This window comes from Rhinolophus sinicus, chromosome 13 (assembly GCF_057876585.1).
Source record: "Rhinolophus sinicus isolate RSI-liver-muscle chromosome 13, RSI-T2T, whole genome shotgun sequence".
NCBI lineage: Eukaryota > Metazoa > Chordata > Mammalia > Chiroptera > Rhinolophidae > Rhinolophus > Rhinolophus sinicus.
This window is the reverse complement of record NC_142513.1, coordinates 22,056,792-22,074,936: the sequence shown is the minus strand read 5'-3', so window position 1 is coordinate 22,074,936 and position 18,145 is coordinate 22,056,792. Positions and strand designations below refer to the sequence as shown.

General features: G+C 47.7%; 1 protein-coding gene across 2 annotated transcripts in view; it reads left to right on the top strand.

The window, feature by feature from the left end:
* ASXL1 (ASXL transcriptional regulator 1) overlaps positions 1-17,629 on the top strand; it is a 64,560-nt gene extending 46,931 nt beyond the window's left edge. Inside the window, exons 4-12 of one of the 2 annotated variants that reach the window (XM_074318244.2) lie at positions 6,835-6,955; positions 7,031-7,128; positions 7,711-7,804; positions 8,266-8,418; positions 9,671-9,834; positions 9,931-10,027; positions 11,290-11,395; positions 11,693-12,326; positions 12,834-17,629. In XM_074318244.2, the coding sequence (XP_074174345.2) occupies positions 6,835-6,955; positions 7,031-7,128; positions 7,711-7,804; positions 8,266-8,418; positions 9,671-9,834; positions 9,931-10,027; positions 11,290-11,395; positions 11,693-12,326; positions 12,834-15,719 (4,353 nt within the window). In that variant the 3' untranslated portion in view covers positions 15,720-17,629. The remainder of the gene's footprint in view (positions 1-6,834; positions 6,956-7,030; positions 7,129-7,710; positions 7,805-8,265; positions 8,419-9,670; positions 9,835-9,930; positions 10,028-11,289; positions 11,396-11,692; positions 12,327-12,833) is intronic. The other variant, XM_074318243.2, reaches the window with a different exon arrangement.
* Positions 17,630-18,145: the final 516 nt, after the last annotated feature.

Sequence of the window (18,145 nt, the reverse complement as noted above, 5' to 3'; positions counted from 1 at the left end):
CACTCTACGTAAATTATACCTTAATTTGTTTTAAGTACGGGAAAGGACACAAGGGGTATACATTGAGCCAACAGCATTCTGTTCTCCTACATACGCAGAATACAGTTATCACACTCAGGAAATTTAACACTAATGCAAACCTACCATCTACTGTGCAGTTCAATTCAAATATACCAATATTGTCTTTTATATCCTATATATATATATATATATATATATATATATATATATATATATATATATATATTCAGGTCTTACTGAAGGATCACCCATTATCTGTTAATTATTTTTCAAAAATCTTGATGGAAAATATAAAGATATTTACAAAACATGTGAAATCTTGACTCCTAGGGCATATTTTCTGGTGCCTATAATTTTTAATAGCTCATTTCATTTTTGTCAAACTTCAAGAGATAATGTTTGGAAAGTTAATGGTATCAAACTTCTAGAATTTGTAAGAAAAGATTAACAATCCAATAAAATGCAGAACCAGAACTGCAAATCTTGCTTTTTTGTAAAGATTTGTTCTTCTGTTTGCTTTTTACTGAAAATGTATGACTTTAGAAACAATGGGTAGTTTGAATTGTGAACGAGTGGACAGTATCTCTGTTTAATTAATGAGATTTATAATCACTGCGTTTCCCCTAGACTCTGGGATCTAGAAGAAGGAAATTTGACTTAGCTGTTGGCGAAGCGTTTAGCACCTTAATTTTTCTTTTTAAATGTTATTTTCTTGATCACAAAAAACAGTACACATTAATTGTAGAAAATACCCAAAGTCAAGAGGAAAGTAAAGTACTCACAGCTCCACCACCTGGAGGTGGTTCTTGATGGCTAACACCCTAGGGAATATTTCTCTTTTGCCTGTGCAAACACATTCACACAATTTTTATTTTTAAAAACATGGTGGAATCATGCTGTATGAATTGAACTGCTTAATGCACTTGCTGCTTCATCATTTCTTTTCATTAGCAATTCTACAGCTTTATTTCAAATGGCTATCTGGTAATGTTCTTTTATAGAAACACTCGTTTTATTGTGCTTTACTTTATTGCACTTCACAGATAGTGTGTTTTTACAAATTGAAGGTTTATGGCAAACCTGCATCCGGCAAGTCTACCATAATAGCGCCATTTTTCGAACAGCGTAATTCTTGCAATGTTTCAGACTTTCCCCTTATTATATTTGTCATGGTGATCTGTGACCAGTGATCTGTGATGTTACTATTATAATTGTTTTGACTTGTCATGAACTGCACCCATGTAAGAGTGAACTTAATTGATAAAAGGTCACGTGTGTTCTGACTACCAGTACTGGCTGTTCCCCAGTATCTCTTCCTCTCCTTGGGCCTCCCTGTTCCCTGAGACATAGCAATATTGAAATTGGGCCCATTAATAACCCTACAGTGATCTCTTAAGTGTTCGAGTGAAAGGAATAGTCGCACGTCTCTTACTTTAAATCAAAAGCTAGATCTGATTAAGCTCAGTGAGGAAGGCATGTCAAAAGCCAAGCTAGGCCTCTTGCTCTGGTTAGTGAAGTTGCGAATACAAAGGAAAAGTTCTTGAAGGAAATTAAAAGTGCTATTCCAGTGAACACACAAATGATAAGAAATGGTATCAGCCTTATTGCTGATATGGAGAAAGTTTTAGTAGTCTGGATAGAATATTAAACCAGCTACAACATTCCTTTAAGCCAAAGCCTAATTCAGAGCAAGGCCCTAATTCTTTTCGGTTCTATGAAGACTGAGAGAGGTGAGGAAGCAGCAGAAAAAGAATTTGGTTCATGAGGTTTAAGGAAAGAAGCCATGTCCATAACATAAAAGTGCAAGATAGAGCAAGTGCTGATATAGAAGCGACAGCAAGTTACCCAGAAGATCAAGCTAAGATAATTAATGAAGACGTCGCCACTAAACAAACACGTTCAGTGTAGACGAAACAGCCTCATTTTGGAAGGAGATGCCATCCAGGACTTCCATAGCTGGAGAGTTCTTGAGAAGCCAATGCCTGGCTTCAAAGCTTCAGAGGATAGGCTGACTCTTGTAGGGACTAATGCAGCTGGTGATTTTAGGTTAAAGCCAATGCTGATTTACCATTCCGAAAATCCTAGGGCCCTTAGAATTACGCTAAATCTACTTTGCCTGTGTTCTATAAATGGAAGAACAAAGCCTGGATGACAGCACATCTGTTTACAACATGATTTACTGAATATTTTAAGTCCACTGTTGACACCTATTACTCAGGAAAAAAATTCCTTTTAAAATATTACTGCTCATTGACAATGTACCTGGTTTCCCGAGAGCTCTGATGGAGATGTACTAGATTAATGTTGTTTTCATGCCTGTTAACACAATATCCATTCTGCAGCCCACTAATCAAGGAGTGATTTTGATTTTCAAGTCTTATTAAGAAATACATTTTGTAAGGCTAAAGCTTCCATAGATAGTGAGCCCTCTCCTCTGTTGGACCTGGGCAATGTAAACTGAAGGCCTTCTGGAAAGGATTCGCCATTATAGATGCTATTAAGAACATTCATGATTCATGGGTAGAGGTCACAATATCCACATTAACAGGAATTTGGAAGAAGTTGATTCCAACCCTCATGGATGACTTTGAGGGAGTCAAGATTTCAGTGGAGGAAGTAACTGCAGCTGTGGTGGAAACAGCAAGAGAACTAGAGTTAGAAGTGGAGCCTGAAGATGTGACTGAATTGCTGCGATCTCATGATAAAATTTTAGCGGATGAGGAGTTGCTTCTTATGTATTAGCAAAGAAAGTGGTTTGAGATGGAAACTACTCCTGGTGAAGATACTGTGAGGATTGTTGAAACGATAGCAGAGGATTTTAGACTGTTACATAAATTTGGTTAATAAAGCAGTGGCAGGGTTTGAGAGGACTGACTCTAATTTTGAAAGTTCTGCTGTCAAACAGCATCACATACTGCAGAGAAGTCATTTGTGACAGGAAGAGTCAGTCAGAGTCCATCAATGCTTCAGACTTCATTGTTTTATTATAAGAAATTGCCACAGCCAGCCCAACTTTCAACCACCGTCTCCCTGGTCAGTCAGCAGCCATCAACATTGTGGCAAGACTCCATCAATAAAATGCTTACAACTGGGGCGGCCAGGTGGCTCAGTTGGTTAGAGCACACGCTCTTAACAATAGGGTTGCGGGTTCGATTCCCACCATAGGCCATTGAGCTGCACCCTCCACAACTAGATCGAAGACAATGAGCTTCCGCTGAGCTTCCGGAGGGGCAGCCGGATGGCTCAGTTGGTTGGAACGTGAGCTCTTAACAACAGGGTTGCCGGTTCAATTCCCACATAGGATGGTGGGCTGCATCCCCTGCAACCAAAGATTGAAAACGGCGACTGGACTTGGAGCTGAGCTGCGCCCTCCACAACTAGATTGAAGGACAATGACTTGGAGCTGATGGGGCCTGGAGAAACACAGTTCTCCAACATTCCCCAATTTAAAAAAAAAAAAAAATGTGCTTACGACTAGCTGAAGGCTCAGATGATGGTTAGCATTTTTTAGCAATAAAGTAATTTTTAATTCAGGTATGTTCGTTTTTTTTAGACACAATGTTATTGCACACTCAATAGACTACAGTATAAGTAGTGTAAACATATATATGCGTTGGGAAAGCAAAAATTTGTGGCTTTTTATTGCTTTATTGCGGTGGACTGGAACTGAACCTGCAGTATCTGAGGTGCGCCTGTATTATAAAGGAAACACCTTTGTGATGGCCACGCAGATCACCACGGCCAACATGGCCCCAGCCAGAGCCGCCCCTCCTCCACCCGAGCCCCTTCCCTGTCACAACTCCCTTTGTCCCCTTAAAGATAATTACTATCCTGATTTTGTGGAAGTCATTTTCTTGCTTTATTGTTTCCCACCTGTGTTTGCATTACCAATGCTATAGTTTAGTTTTGCCTGGTTTTGAACTTTTTACAAATGGAATCATTACAGTATGCATTCTTTTGTGCCTGGCTTGTTTCATTCAGTGTATTGTTTTTAAGAATCATCCATATTGTTGTGAGTCATTGTGGTTTGTTCATTTTTTATGATTTGATAATGTCCATTTATTGAGTACCCTAACCATGTATTGACTCTACTGACAATGGGCATTTGGGTTGTTTATAGCCCAAGTCACAAAGGCTGCTGCTGTGAGCTTCTGTGCTTTCTGACGTGCATCACCATGTATTTCTCTAGAGAATCCACAGTTAGGGACTGACATTACTGGGTCTTGGGAGCTTTGTATTTTCAACTGTACCAGATAATGCAAACTATATTTTCACATGGTTGGATCCATTTTCGGGGTACCTGTTCCACATCCTCACTAGCACTACGTGGTATTTTGTTAAACTTTAATTTTAGCCTTTCTTAAGTGTTGCTACCTTGTTGTGGTTTTAATTTGCTTTATTTTGTGTCTTCCTTTTGCTTTATTTGTGTCTTAGGTTAAATGCCTTTTCATGTGAATGTTGGCCATTTGGATGTCCTCTGTAGTGCAGTGCCCGATTCCCATCTTTTGCCTGTTTTTCTTCTTTGTTTCCTTTTCCTTATTGATTTATACGGTCTGGCTACACAAGTTCTTTATTGCTTATATGAGTTGCAGATACCTCCAACTCTGTGGCTAGCTTGCCCTTTTTACTCCATTAATGGTGTCTTGTTGAACAGAGGATCTTAATTTTATTAAGTCTCAGGAATAGAAGTATTTGGTTAAAGGGTACATACATTTTTCAGATTATTGCTTACAGTTTGTTTTCCCAGTGGCAGCCTCTGAATCTTTCGATACCATTTTCACTCTCACCAACAGTATATACATAATGTTCCCACACTCTTGCCAGAGCTGGAGTTTTGGGGTCAGTTTTGCCACTGTAGTAGGCCTTCTCTATTCATTAATGAGTAGTGTATGTTAGTTTGTCCCTGGGGTCAGAGAGTAAATTTGTTGCATCATTCCAAGAACATGGCAGTTAATAAGCATAATTGCAAGCTTAATACTAAAAGTATTCTTTAGCTTTTGAGTCTGAGGAGCATTTACAGCAGGTAGGGAAAAGAGACTAAGATCTAAAAAGCCATTTTCTTTTTTATGAATTGAAGTCAGCTTGATTTGGGCTTAAAGTAAAGAAAATAAATTACTGAAAAACTTAGTAGATTAAGGGACCCATGAAATTGATGAATTAGAATTTTGTGGATTTCCCTTACAAATTTCTGGTATATTTGTAAGAGGTAGAATCATGATTTTTACCTACCCTTCTTTACACATTTTTATTCAAAGAAGAAGACTTCCCTGCCCCAAATTATGTGTGCTCCTCCTCTCTAACCCTCAGTATTACTCTTTCTTCAATATTACTCCTGTCTTAGTATTAATTACCTACTCCTTCCTAGTTTCAAGGTGTGAGGTAGTTTCTAAGTTTTTCTTGGGAATGGGTGGAGTTTAATTTTGAAACTACAACAGAGCCTGTTGCATTTAGCAGATGAAACTTGGTGTGGCGCTCTCCTCTATACTCTAGCTTTGTCTCCATTATCTTACTTTAGTTTAGGTCTTCATCATTTTTCTTCTGTCATAGTCTAATTCTTCTTCCTACCTCCAGACTTCCCAGGGTTAACAGAATGAAATTCCTAAAACTCAGATCATTTCCCTAATGTCCTTCAGAAACTCCGAAAGCAGTGAAAGTCTTAATCCCTCAGTGCACAGTGTCTTATTTATTTATTTATTTTTAAAGATTTTATTGGGGAAGGGGAACAGGACTACAGGACTTTACTGGGGAACAGTGTGTACTTCCAGGGCTTTTATCCAAGTCAAGTTGTTGTCCATTCAATCTTAGTTGTGGAGGGCGCAGCTCAGCTCCAGGTCCAGTTGCCGTCGCTAGTTGCAGGGGGCACAGCCCACCATCCCTTGTGGGAGTCTAACCGGCATCCTTGTGGTTGAGAGGACGCACTCCAACTAACTGAGCCATCTGGGAGCTAAGCGGCAGCTCAGCTCAAGGTGCCATGTTCAACCTTAGTTGCAGGGGGCGCTGCCCACCATCCCTTGCAGGACTCGAGGAATCAAACTGGCAACCATGTGGTTGAGAGCCCACTGGCCCATGTGGGAATTGAACCGGCAGCCTTCGGAGTTAGGAGGTTAGGAGCACGGAGCTCCAACCGCCTGAGCCACCTGGCCGGCCCCCTGCACAGTGTCTTATTATCTACACTCTTGCTAGCGCAATCTCTAGCCCCTTCTCATATCCAACTCGCCACGTGCCTACTGAAATCTGCAGTTTCCTTGAGTTTGGAATATTCTTCCACATTTACTCATCCCGTTATCTAGAACCCCCTCTTGTCTTCCCACTGCCAGCCTATTTGCCTACTTGCTAACTTTTAAAACTTAGCTCAGGCAACATGTCTCCTTGGAAGCCTTACGTCCCTTATCCTTGCTTTCTGTACTCCATGCCCTTTCCTCAAACTTAATGGCTTAGACGCCCCCTCTTCTGGGCTGCTGCAGCTCTCTGTATACCTCTTTCACTGTGCTTTGTAATGTAATAGATTTGATTTTCTTCCCTACTCAGTTGAGCTCCTTGAGGGCAGGGCCCTGTTTCACCCTCCTGATATCCCTGCTCTCCCCCTAGGAACTAGCATGGTGTAACTTACGGGAGGCACCCCATAAATGTTTAATGAATGATTGAATGCAAAATCATATCTAACTTTCTTGATGTATGAATGAAATGTATGTATGAAAAGAACTTGCTGAGAAAGGTCCGTTGGCAGGGGAAAGCAGTACACAGTTAGGGATGACTCCAGTGCTTGCAGGATGTGTAGGGTTCTGCTTACCCGAGTTTCCCTTCCTGTCACAGAAGGATGCCCTGCAGTGGTCTCGAAATCCCACTGCCGTGGAGGGAGAGGAGCCAGAGGACACAGCCGATGTGGAGAGCTGTGGATCTAATGAAACCAGCACTGTGAGTGGTGAAAATGACGGTGAGTGTCCTAACAAGCTGGGTGAGGAGCTGCAAGTAATTGTTAGGGACTAACCGTTATCTCCCTCTCTTCCAGTATCTCTTGATGAAACATCTTCAAATGCATCCTGTTCTACAGAATCTCAGAGTCGGCCTCTTTCCAATCCCAGGGACAGCTATAGAGCTTCCTCACAGGTAGGGAGGAGGGTTGGTGACTAGCCGGGGGGATAAGTGAGGCCGGTCACAAGACAGGACTCTCCCTCGTGCAGTTAACTGGGAGCATGTTTGAAGAGTGGAGAAAATCAGTTTGGCCCGTCCGGTAGTACCACTTGAAGGGGGCAGTAGGAACAGTGGGTCCTAGATCTGAGAGCAGAGTAATTTGTTTTTTCTCTTCACCGTGGCTGGATAATTTTGTTTGTTTTTATGACAAACATGGCAACATCCAGGGAAAAGTAAAGCATGGTGTAGAGTGGGGAGAGCGCGAGCCTGAGGGTCAGTGGTTTGAGTTATGGCCCTTCCACTCTAGCTTTGGGACCTGGGGGATAATGACGGCTTCTCTTCAGCTTGGGTGATGCTCGGCACGGGTCCACGCATCCATGTCTCCGGGTGATGGCTCCATGACATCAGTCAGTGCTGCCGTCGGCAATACCTGCCTCAACTAGTTGGATACGAACTCTTGTTTTTATAAGATAGTGAGTGGAGACGCGGCCAGAGGGAGCGCTGCTGCGGCCCTGCAGGTGACTCAGGCTCTTTCTGTTATCCCCGCTGGGAATATAGGCAAACAAGCCAAAGAAAAAGACCGGGGTCATGCTGCCTCGAGTTGTGCTGACTCCTCTGAAGGTAAACGGGGCCCACGTGGAATCTGCATCAGGTATGTATGTGTAAGCTCGTGACCGTGGTGCTCCTTCCTCCGGTCCTGGGAACCTGCCCCTCTCTAGCAGCAGTTTCTGCCGTCGGTAGTGTGAGGCCAGAGGAGTCGGGAGACCCTCTCCTGGAGGCAGCAGCGTGGTGATGAGACCTGCCCGAGGTCCCGGTGCTGGGCTCTGCTGGGCCCTCCCTTTTGCCTCAGGGCAGTCCTGAGGGCCCAGTGAAGGAGTGTGCAAGTGCTTTGTAAAAGCTGTAGTGCTGTGCAAACTAAGGCAGTGGTTTGGCATTCTTACATGATATTTGAAAGCCAGCCCATGAGGTGGTAAGCTCTGCCAGCCCACGGCTGGGCCACGGAAGCACCCAGTAGTGCCGGCAGCATCTCAGGGAGAGCTGGGAGAAGGAAGCTTGTCAGAGCCATGGGTGCGGCGGGTGGTACTTTTGACCAGTGAAATGCTATGCCTTCAGGGTTCTCAGGCCGCCACGCCGATGGCGAGAGTGGCAGCCCATCCAGCAGCAGCAGTGGCTCTCTGGCCCTGGGCAGCGCTGCTATTCGTGGCCAGGCCGAGGTCGCCCGGGACCCTGCCCCGCTCCTGAGAGGCTTCCGGAAGCCGGCCACAGGTGAGTGGCGTGGCACTCATTTCTCTGCCTGGAAAAAGGGCCCCTGCAGGCCTAGTGAGAAGATGAAGTCTGCTCTACTCCTTTTACCAGTTTGTTTTTACTTCTTGGTTGGCCCTTGTTGGTTTTTACCTCGCGTTTTGGTTATTCCATGTATAACTCTTGTCTGCTAGACTCAGAGAGCTCCTTACGGGCAGAGATGGCACCACATCACCCCTTGTATGTCTGTAAGGGCCCAGCCTGTGCCTGCCTTGATACTGCTTAGTGTGCAAGTGAGTGAAAATTGCTTCTGAGCTTCTCACTGAAGAATTCCAACGTCCGTTTTCTTTCTTTGGTAGCATCCTGCCACGTTTGTTCTGAACATCTGTAGTCGCTGTCAGATGTCCCCTCCCCCCCTTTTTATAACCTAGTTAGTATGTTAAATGGAAGCCTAAGTTGAATTTGGAGGATGCAAACCAATTCAGTAGTGTGTACCTCCCGCCCCCAGTGGAGCTGCTTGCAAGGCCAGTTTGCTGTTGCTATTTCTGGGTTTATTTCTCAGAGCCCACATGCTGGTTGTATGTAGATGGGCCACAGGAAACCATTAAGAGGACTAGCCTTGGCTTCTGAAAATTAGAATAAACCATTGCCCAGATGTGAGCTAGGTTGTTTCCCTTGCTGTTTTTCCAGCTTATCAGCAGTGCTTAATCTAAGGTCTCATGGGTCTCTATTCTTAGTGACTTAAAAAAATAAATAAAAGTAACATTTGCTGAGGCTTCCGTGAAAGGTATGAACATTTCAGTAGGCTTTAAACAACCCTTAGTACCTTTCTGCATGGAGGTCATACCTGTCTCGCTCATTCACGAAGGCTTCTGCAGATTGTCCTGTCGAACACTAACGAGATTTGCTTTTAGATAGCTGCCATCATTTCTCCAGTTGGCTTTGTGGAACTTGTTCTCCAGCTTTGGAGGGAAGGTCAGAGCCTGCCCCCTGCCTGATTTTCTGTGAAAAGAGTGTCCTCTTCAGGCTGTGACACAGCTTGCTGCAGAGTTGTCTGAAAGGATGCAAGCCCAAATGTTCGCTTAGGTTTGATGGCAGTGACAGTAACCTGGAAAGAATTACAGGTTAGGGTGGGCTGGGCAATTAAGCAGATTGTGTGCAGATAAATTCTTGGTCGCTTGGGTGCTGCCACCCAAGTTTTTCCCCTTAGTTAGCATTTGCTTTTCTCTTAAGGTGAAAATCTATACCTTGTTTTTTACTGCTTCCAACATCACAGGTCAAATGAAGCGCAACAGAGGGGAAGAGATAGATTTTGAAACACCTGGGTCCATTCTTGTTAACACCAACCTCCGGGCCCTGATAAACTCGCGGACCTTCCACGCCCTGCCACCCCACTTCCAGCAGCAGCTCCTCTTCCTGCTGCCTGAAGTGGACAGACAGGTACGGATGGGTAGCCTCCCCTTTGCTTCTCTCTGGGGGAGCTTCTATTGTCTTTCTGAGGTTCTAATTGATTGAGTTATTTGCTGATCCTTCTAGGTGGGGACCGATGGCCTGTTGCGTCTCAGCAGCAGTGCACTGAATAACGAGTTTTTCACCCATGCGGCTCAGAGCTGGCGGGAACGCCTGGCTGATGGTGAGTACAAATTCTCACCTCAGATGGCTTCAAAGGTACCTGCCATAGGTGGTGTCCCTTGTCTCTTGGTACTTAAAACCCAAACACTCATTTTCACCAATCTTTTTTTCCCAAGGGATTTTTAGTATAAGGCAGGCTTTCCTCACATGACTAATAGATGTGGCAGGTGTTAATGTGCTCCAGAGCTCTACAGAAATGACAGCTGTTGGGGCTTTCACTATTTTGTGTGTGTATCCATCTGCATCACCTCTTCATCACCAAAACTGGCAACTCCTATTCTTTCCAGGAAGCATGGTGTTGTCTGGATGGGTGGAGTGAAGAGCACCGTGGCATTGAGCAGATACTCTGCTTTTAGACATTGCCACTTGGAGGTTAGCTTCTCCTAATTTAATTCTGTGCAAAGCTACAAGGGGAATGTGTTGAGAGGTCCCCGAGTCCCCCTCCAGGTTTGATGATTCACTAGGAGGACTCAGCATAGAGTCGTCTTCATGGCTGTAATTTATTACAGTGGAAGAATACAGAGCAAAGTCGGCGAAGGGAAAAGAGGCCTGGGGGAAAGTGCAGGGAAAGCACGTGTAGGCTTCCAAGGTCCTCTCCCAGTGGAATCACACACAGGGTGTGCTCCATTCCCCCAGCAACGACTTGTGACAACACACGTGCATGGTCTGCCAGGGAAGTTTGCTAAAGACTTGGTACCCAGGGTTTTTACTGGGAGCTGATCATGTAGTATGCGTGTGCCTGGTACATACCCGAATTCCAGATTCCCCAGAGGAGAGGAGGTGCTCCCCATAAACCGTCTTGTTCGCAGCAACAGTTTAGGCACAGTGAGCCGTTCACATTAGGGGAGTGGGAACCCTCCCGAAATACAGGTTCCCAGGTGTCAGCCAAGGGCCAACCTTGTAAGCAGGCCTTTCTAAAGATAAGCAATCAGGCCTGCTAGGTTAACTTTTTTTCTGCACAGCAAGAGTGGTTTTTTGTTTGTTTATTTTGCTTTTCTAAACAATGTGTTGCTTGCTCTTGAATGACTAATCACCCTAGGGAAGAATAAATTTTCCTTATAATAGACATGTTAGTTGTATCCTGCGGAAGCATGATGTGAGAAATCCTCTCAAGGACATAGAGGTTAAAAAAAGATCTCTAAACTCACCAAAGTCACATGTATTTTGAAAACTGATGAGGTAGAATTGCAAGATTTGGCTTTCCATATGACAGACATGACTATCCTGAATGCATGCACTCAAAAAATTTTTGTTTCTCTCCAGGCGAATTCACTCATGAGATGCAAGTCAGGATACGACAGGAAATGGAGAAGGAAAAGAAGGTAGAACAGTGGAAAGAAAAGTTCTTTGAAGACTACTATGGACAGAAGTAAGGCACTTGGTTGCTGTGAGTGCTGGTCTGGGCTTTTGGGGGAATAGAGGCAGATGTTCTCACAGCCATGCATGTTTCTATTTGGACGAGAATGTAGAGATCGCAGTGACTGTGCTCATTTAGCTTAATGCCAATCATACGGAAGCTCCCAGAGGTTTTCCTATAATTAGTGTTACACACCATGCAGATTTTTTTGGTTCTGAGCTATCTGACATCTGGGTGTGCGTTGCCCATAGAAATAAAGTGAACATGCCCTCTCTGCTCTGTAACTGATGGTGTGAGTTTGCTTTGCAGATTGGGTTTGACCAGAGAAGAGTTGTTGCAGCAGAACGTGGGCAAGGAGGAGGCTGAAATCAAGAGTGACTTGCGTGTCCCAGGAGAATCAGCACGGCCACAACGTGGTCCAGCCACTCGGCAGCGAGATGGGCATTTCAAGAAACGCTCTCGGCCAGATCTCCGAACCAGAGCCAGAAGGAATCTGTACAAAAAACAGGAGCCAGAACAAGGAGGGCTTGCTAAAGACACACAATCGGTGGCACCAGACATCCCTCTCTACAAGGATGGAGAGGCTAAGATTGACTCAGCTGGAGTGGGCAGCCCCCACTTGCCCAGCACGTCCTCTGCAGCGCCTGACCCTGAGGGTCCTGAATTCACAGCGGAAACGGGGGCTTCTCGGATCCAGACCAATCTGGATGACCTGGCTCGGGCCTCTGCGTCTCCAGACAGAATTCCCAGCTTGCCTCAGGAGACTGGGGATCAGGACCCCAAGGATCAGAAGAGGAAATCCTTTGAGCAGGCGGCCTCTGCGTCCTTTCCCGAAAAGAAGCCCCGGCTTGAAGATCGTCAGTCCTTTCGTAACACAATTGAAAGTGTTCACACCGAAAAGCCACAGCCCACCAAAGAGGAACCCAAAGTCCCGCCCATCCGGGTAGGAAGCTGTTTGATTCTTGGCTGCCCTGGGGCCACGTTCCCCTTGAGGGCCAGATTTGTGGAGCCCCTTTGGCCCTTGTGTTGATTTTGTGGGCGTGTAGAGCCCTCCACAAGAGAGCCATTCCTGAGACCAACTTGATGATCAAGGGGATGAGGGTCTTTTCTGCCTCACTTGTTTGTTCACTCTGGTGAAGTTATGTCTAGAGATCAGAATCCTGTGGGGTTTTTTTAATCTTTTACTAGGTGGCGTTAGATTCTTTGTGTAGTGATTCGCACAGTCCCACTGGAAATTCAGTGTAGACGAGAGAAGGCCCTTGAGCAGAGCCTTCTCAGATTGGTGTGGTATTGTGGGCCGCCATTTTACCATGACTGTTTCATTTTGAAGGAAAATGATATGATTCTTTAGTCCGTGACCCATAAGCTACTAGAATTTCAGTTTAGCTTTACAGTGCCTAGGTCCAAACACCCAGTCACTGAAAACTGTTCTCTCATTCTTCTCTTGCAGATTCAACTTTCACGTATCAAACCACCCTGGGTGGTTAAAGGTCAGCCCACTTACCAGATATGTCCCCGCATCGTCCCCATCCCGGAGTCCTCCTGCCGCGGCTGGACTAGCGCCAGGACCCTTGCAGACATTAAAGCCCGTGCTCTGCAGGTCCGAGGGGCGAGAGGCCACCACTGCCATCGAGAGGCGGCCACCACTGCCATCGGAGGGGGGGGTGGCCCGGGTGGAGGTTGCAGCAGGGCCACCGATGAGGGAGGTGGCAGAGGCCGCAGCAGTGGTGATGGTGGTGAGGCCTGTGGCCACCCTGAGCCCAGGGGAGCCCCGAGCACCCCTCGAGAGTGTGCGTCAGATCTACAGCGAACACAACTACTGCCGCTTCATCCTCTAAACGGGGAGCACGCCCAGGCTGAAACTGCCGCACCCAGAGCCAGGAGAGAGGACCTGGCTCCTCTCAGAGAGGAGGAGAGCTGCCCACTACAAGGGGTGCCCGTCCTCACAAGCGGCCTGGAAGATGTCTCCCAACTCCCAATTGCTCCCACTGGGGACCAGCCGTGCCAGGCTTTGCCTCCGCTGTCCTCCAAAACCCCAGCACCTGAGAGATTAGTCGAGCAGCCTGTATTGCATCTGGATATTAGAACTGAGGGTGAGTCTTGTGCCACTTCTTGGGAAAAGGCTAATGAGGAGCAAGGACTGACTCGTCCCACAGAGAATGGTCCTGTTCAGTCTCTGGTGGGGGGTGTTGTAGTAGGAGCAGAAACCGGCCAGGCTCTGGACGGTGACAGTAATCCAGCCATGAAGGATCCTGTGAACGTGACCCCCACTTCTGCCCCCGAATTGTCATCGGTTGGTTGCCTACAGGACAGTCAATTTGATGACAAATTAGGACTTGGTGACTTGTGCCCACCCATGAGGGAAAGTGCTTCTAGACAAGAAGACTTGAAAACCAAGGCTCTCATCTTGGATGGTGCTGTTCCTTGGATACCTGGCCTGTCAAATGACAAGGCAGTGGGACAGCCCGAATCAGACTCGGACAGTGTCCCATCTGTTGAGGCCCAGGTCGGAGGAGAGTGGGAGAAGGCTGCTCCCCTTATTCCCGCATTGCCGGAGGGTTTGACAGCTGAAGAGGGTCTAGAGCTCCCCGACAATTGTTCCTCACTCTGGACAGTGCCGTCTCGGGGGTGCATCGACAGTGCTGGCCGCGACTGCAAACAGGTAGACGTTGAAAAGCTGAAAATCAATGGTGACTCTGAAGCACTGAGTCCTCACAGCGAGTCCACAGACACAGCCTCTGACTTTGAAGGCCACCTCTCCGAGGATAGCAGTGAGGCTGACCCCAGAGAAGCCACAGTGACGAAGAGAGCCTCGGCCGTGGACAAGGAGGAGAAACGTGACAGGAAGGACTCTGCCTCGCTCTCCAAGGTGAATGGTGACCTGAGTCTGGTTACAAGGACAGACAGGATGCTGGCTCCTCAGAGCTGGGTGTCTCGCGTATGTGCAGTACCCCAAAAGATACCAGACTCCCTGCTGCTGGCCAGTACTGAGTACCAGCCAAAGCCCACGTCCCTGGGCAGACCTGGGTCCTCAGTAGAGGCCACTAACCCACTTGTGATGCAGTTGCTGCAGGGCAACTTGCCCCTAGAGAAGGTTCTCCCTCCAGCCCTCAGTGGCAGCAAACCCGAACCCCCACGATTCCCAGTTACGAAAGAGCAGGGGTTGGGATCTTTGCAAGATCCTGGAGAAAACAGTTGTGTGGTTGGCAGGAGCAGCCCCAGTTCTTTAAGAGCTTTGAAGGAACCTCTTCTACCCGACAGTCTTGAAGCAAGTACTGGTCTTGTGAGGCTGGAGGCCACCCAGGCTCCTGGCGCGCCCCAAAAGATTTCCAAGACAGTCCCAAGTTTAGACTCCCTATACCCAGTGACAAATCCGACAGCTGCCTCTGGGAAAGTAGAAGTGGATTCCAAAGAGCAGTTCTCCCCCTTTAGTTTTGAAGAACAGAAGGAAGCCCGCGACTTGTCCCAGTGCAGTAATTCAAATGCTGCCCCAGGCAGAAGTCCAGAAAATCTCACTACCTCGCGAGTCCCTTGTTTCTCATCTCCCAGTGTGATCTCCTTGGGTCCCAATCAGACAGGTCAGGCCCTGGGTGAGCAGAACAGTGCTGGGGGCCAAGGGAAGAAGCTCTTTGGCTCTATGAATGCGCCTGCAGCCCTTCAGTGCCCCAGGCCTGTGGAGCCAGCGCCAGTACCCGCGGATGCCCCTCCTGCTTTTCCCAGTAGAAAGTTGGGTAAAAACTCTGTGTCTGGTGGGGTACAGACTGCGCGAGAAGACAGGGCTCCAAAGCCACCGCCTGCCTCCGTTGGCAGCATCAAGAGTGAGAAGACGTTTGTGGGGGGGCCTGGCCAGGCGAAGGCGGGGAACACACACACAGCCGGGCCGGGCCCTCGGGAGCTGGGGGGCCGCCTGCAAGCCATGCCCTTTGTCCTTGACTTGCCCTTCTGGAAATTGCCCCGAGAGCCTGGGAAAGGGCTCAGCCAGCCTCTGGAGCCTTCTGTCCCCTCCCAACTCAACATCAAACAGGCATTTTATGGGAAGCTTGCCAGACTCCAGCTAAGTTCCACCAGCTTTAATTACTCCTCCAGCGCCCCTGCCTTTCCCAAAGGCCTTGCTGGGAGCGTGGTGCAGCTGAGCCACAAAGCAAACTTTGGTGCGAGCCACAGCGCGTCGCTCTCCTTGCAGATGTTCACCGACAGCAGCACAGTGGAGAGCATCTCGCTCCAGTGTGCGTGCAGCCTGAAAGCCATGATCATGTGCCAGGGCTGCGGCGCGTTCTGTCACGATGACTGTATCGGGCCCTCCAAGCTCTGTGTATTGTGCCTTGTGGTGAGATAATAAATTATGGCCATGGGAAAGGTGTATATTTAGTGTGTATTTTGATAATGAGCTTAAGTCTGCATACAGAATATCATTGATATAATAGACTCTGTCTCTAGGCAGGAGCGCTCTTGCCTCGCCCTGAAATTGATAGTGCTAGGAGGCTCGCTCACTTACCAGCCTTCTGGTCTTGCTGGAAGGTTTCTCGAAGGGCGACTCATTGGGCTGCCACCCCAGCTCTCCCGCAGACAGAGCCTGGTATGTGGTGTGGGGAGCCTGTTTGACACCCAGAGGGACTTGAAACTGAAGAAAGAAGGTTGTGTTCTCCACTAAGGGAACTAACCTACCCGAACTGAGTAGAAATGTCAGTCTTCCACTGCCCCCTCCCTGCTGCCATCTTTCCTTCTACTGGGGAGCTGATGATTGGGGAAGGACCAGCACAGGGTTAAGTAACTCCCAGCAGTGCCCACCAGGGGGCTCGAGCACCTGCTGACCTCAGGGGCCCAGCCAGTTGGTGGAGCCAGTTTGACCTTTGGTTTTGTTGCTGAAGCAGAGTTGGGACTTTGCTGTCTCGGTACAAGCCACTGGCCACAGGAGCTTTTGGAACCTTGAATAGACCTGCTTGGACAGTGGGGTCGGGCAGAGGGTTGTCTTTCTTCTTAAAATGCCATCTCTAGACCTTGTCAGTCAGATGTCCAGATGTTTGGCAGGTGGATGCGTCTGCCTGACACCCTCCCTGTCACGTTGGACTCTGGGAGCGGGCATCTCCACACACCTGTGTATGTGAAACTCATTTTACATTTCAAAGCAGTGTGTGTTTCTTATTTTTATATTTTTAACTCTACCCTTGGATGTATAAAGTGAATTTTTTGGCTTCTGTAAGTATGCTCTATGCACCTCTGATGTTTTATCATGTATTTATATGTTGTACACAGTACTGGCCGATTCTGTAAATGGATGTATTGTACAGAGAACATGATCGTCTCTCCCTTACTTTACGTCTTGGGCGTCATTGCATTAAAGTGGTGTAATTGACTTCTCTCCACCTGTGTCGGAGCCACTGCATGCTGTGCTGCCTGACCTGAGGGTAGAGGGAGTGACCTGTCACCTGCTAGGTTGGCCCGGTGACCTGTGACAGGGCTCTGCTGCAGCCTGCCTGCTCGCTCACTCCTCACATCTCTTCTCCAACCTTCACTGGCTGCTTGCTGCCAGTGACAAACCACACCTCCCGTGTTAAGTGCTTCTGGATTCAAGGGTGAGTGCCCTGGGCAGCCCCCAGGTGGAGCTTCCAGACCTGGCTCCAGGGCCAGCCCACCTGTCAGCAATACCTGGGACCGAGCTCTCCGGGGGCCACAGGGCTCCTTTTGGCATACTTTTGACAACAGGTTGGGGAAGAAACAGCCAGGCCTGTTGCCTGCCTCTTCCAACACATTTCTAACAAATAGATGTCTCCATAGTTGTCTTCCCTCACCCTGCTTCCTGCCTTATTTCTCGTCCCTCGACTTGTTGCATAGTTGAGAGTCCTTGTTTAACTTCAGTCTCCCTGTGCGAGTGCTTCTGTGTGAAGTATAAAACTAGTATGACTTAAGCAGGTCTCAGTTCATCTGAAAGGTCCTCCCCCTCTTCCCCCCAACCCCCCATTCCATCCAATGTGGCATTTTTGTCCTCTGAAGCATGAGTGAGAAGTTGGCAATGATGTGGTGATTTCAATGCAGTATTGGCCAAGTCCAAGTTGTCAACTTCAAGCGTCTGTTTACCAAAGATAGGGAGCAGAGGCCCAAGCCTGCTTGATCCTCCTCTTCCTTCTGCTGTGACCTTGGGGCCACTCTAGGGTACAGTGAAACTGATCTGGTCCATGGGGCTGCCCAGGGAAAGCACTGCTCTTGTATGTCTCGTGGTATTGGAAAAATAAACCTGTACAACCTGCACTGTGGTCTCAGTCATCTTCTGTGGCTGCCCTGCTGGGGTGGGAAGGCCAGGCTGGAGTGCAGAAGCTGGATTGAAGGAGCAAGCGCCGGCTCTGGAGCTGGCTCTGGAGCTTCTGTTGTGTAAGGAGCTCTTGTGAGGTGCATCCGAAAGGCACGGCTTGTCAGTTTCACAGGTGCAGACTGCCTGACGTGACGTACGTACCTTCCCACCACGTGCACCCGAGGCAGAAATCTAATGAAACTGATCAGGGTGCTCATCCCAACTGCCTCACTGAGACGGAGGCTGTTGCCCAAGAGCTTCCTAATGGCTGATCTGTGGGGAGGGTGAACAGTTCCCAACCTTGAAAAGCCGTCAACTGAGCACCTCTGCTCAGCGGCAGGCAGCGGTGAGGGAGGGGCTGGCACAAGGTGGGGTCTGATGCTAGTTGATCGAGATGGTGGATGGCAGCCTGCAGGGGTTGACTTCTTAGTTCCAGCCCTCAGACTTACCTGGGGTACTTAAACATGCTTTTGTGC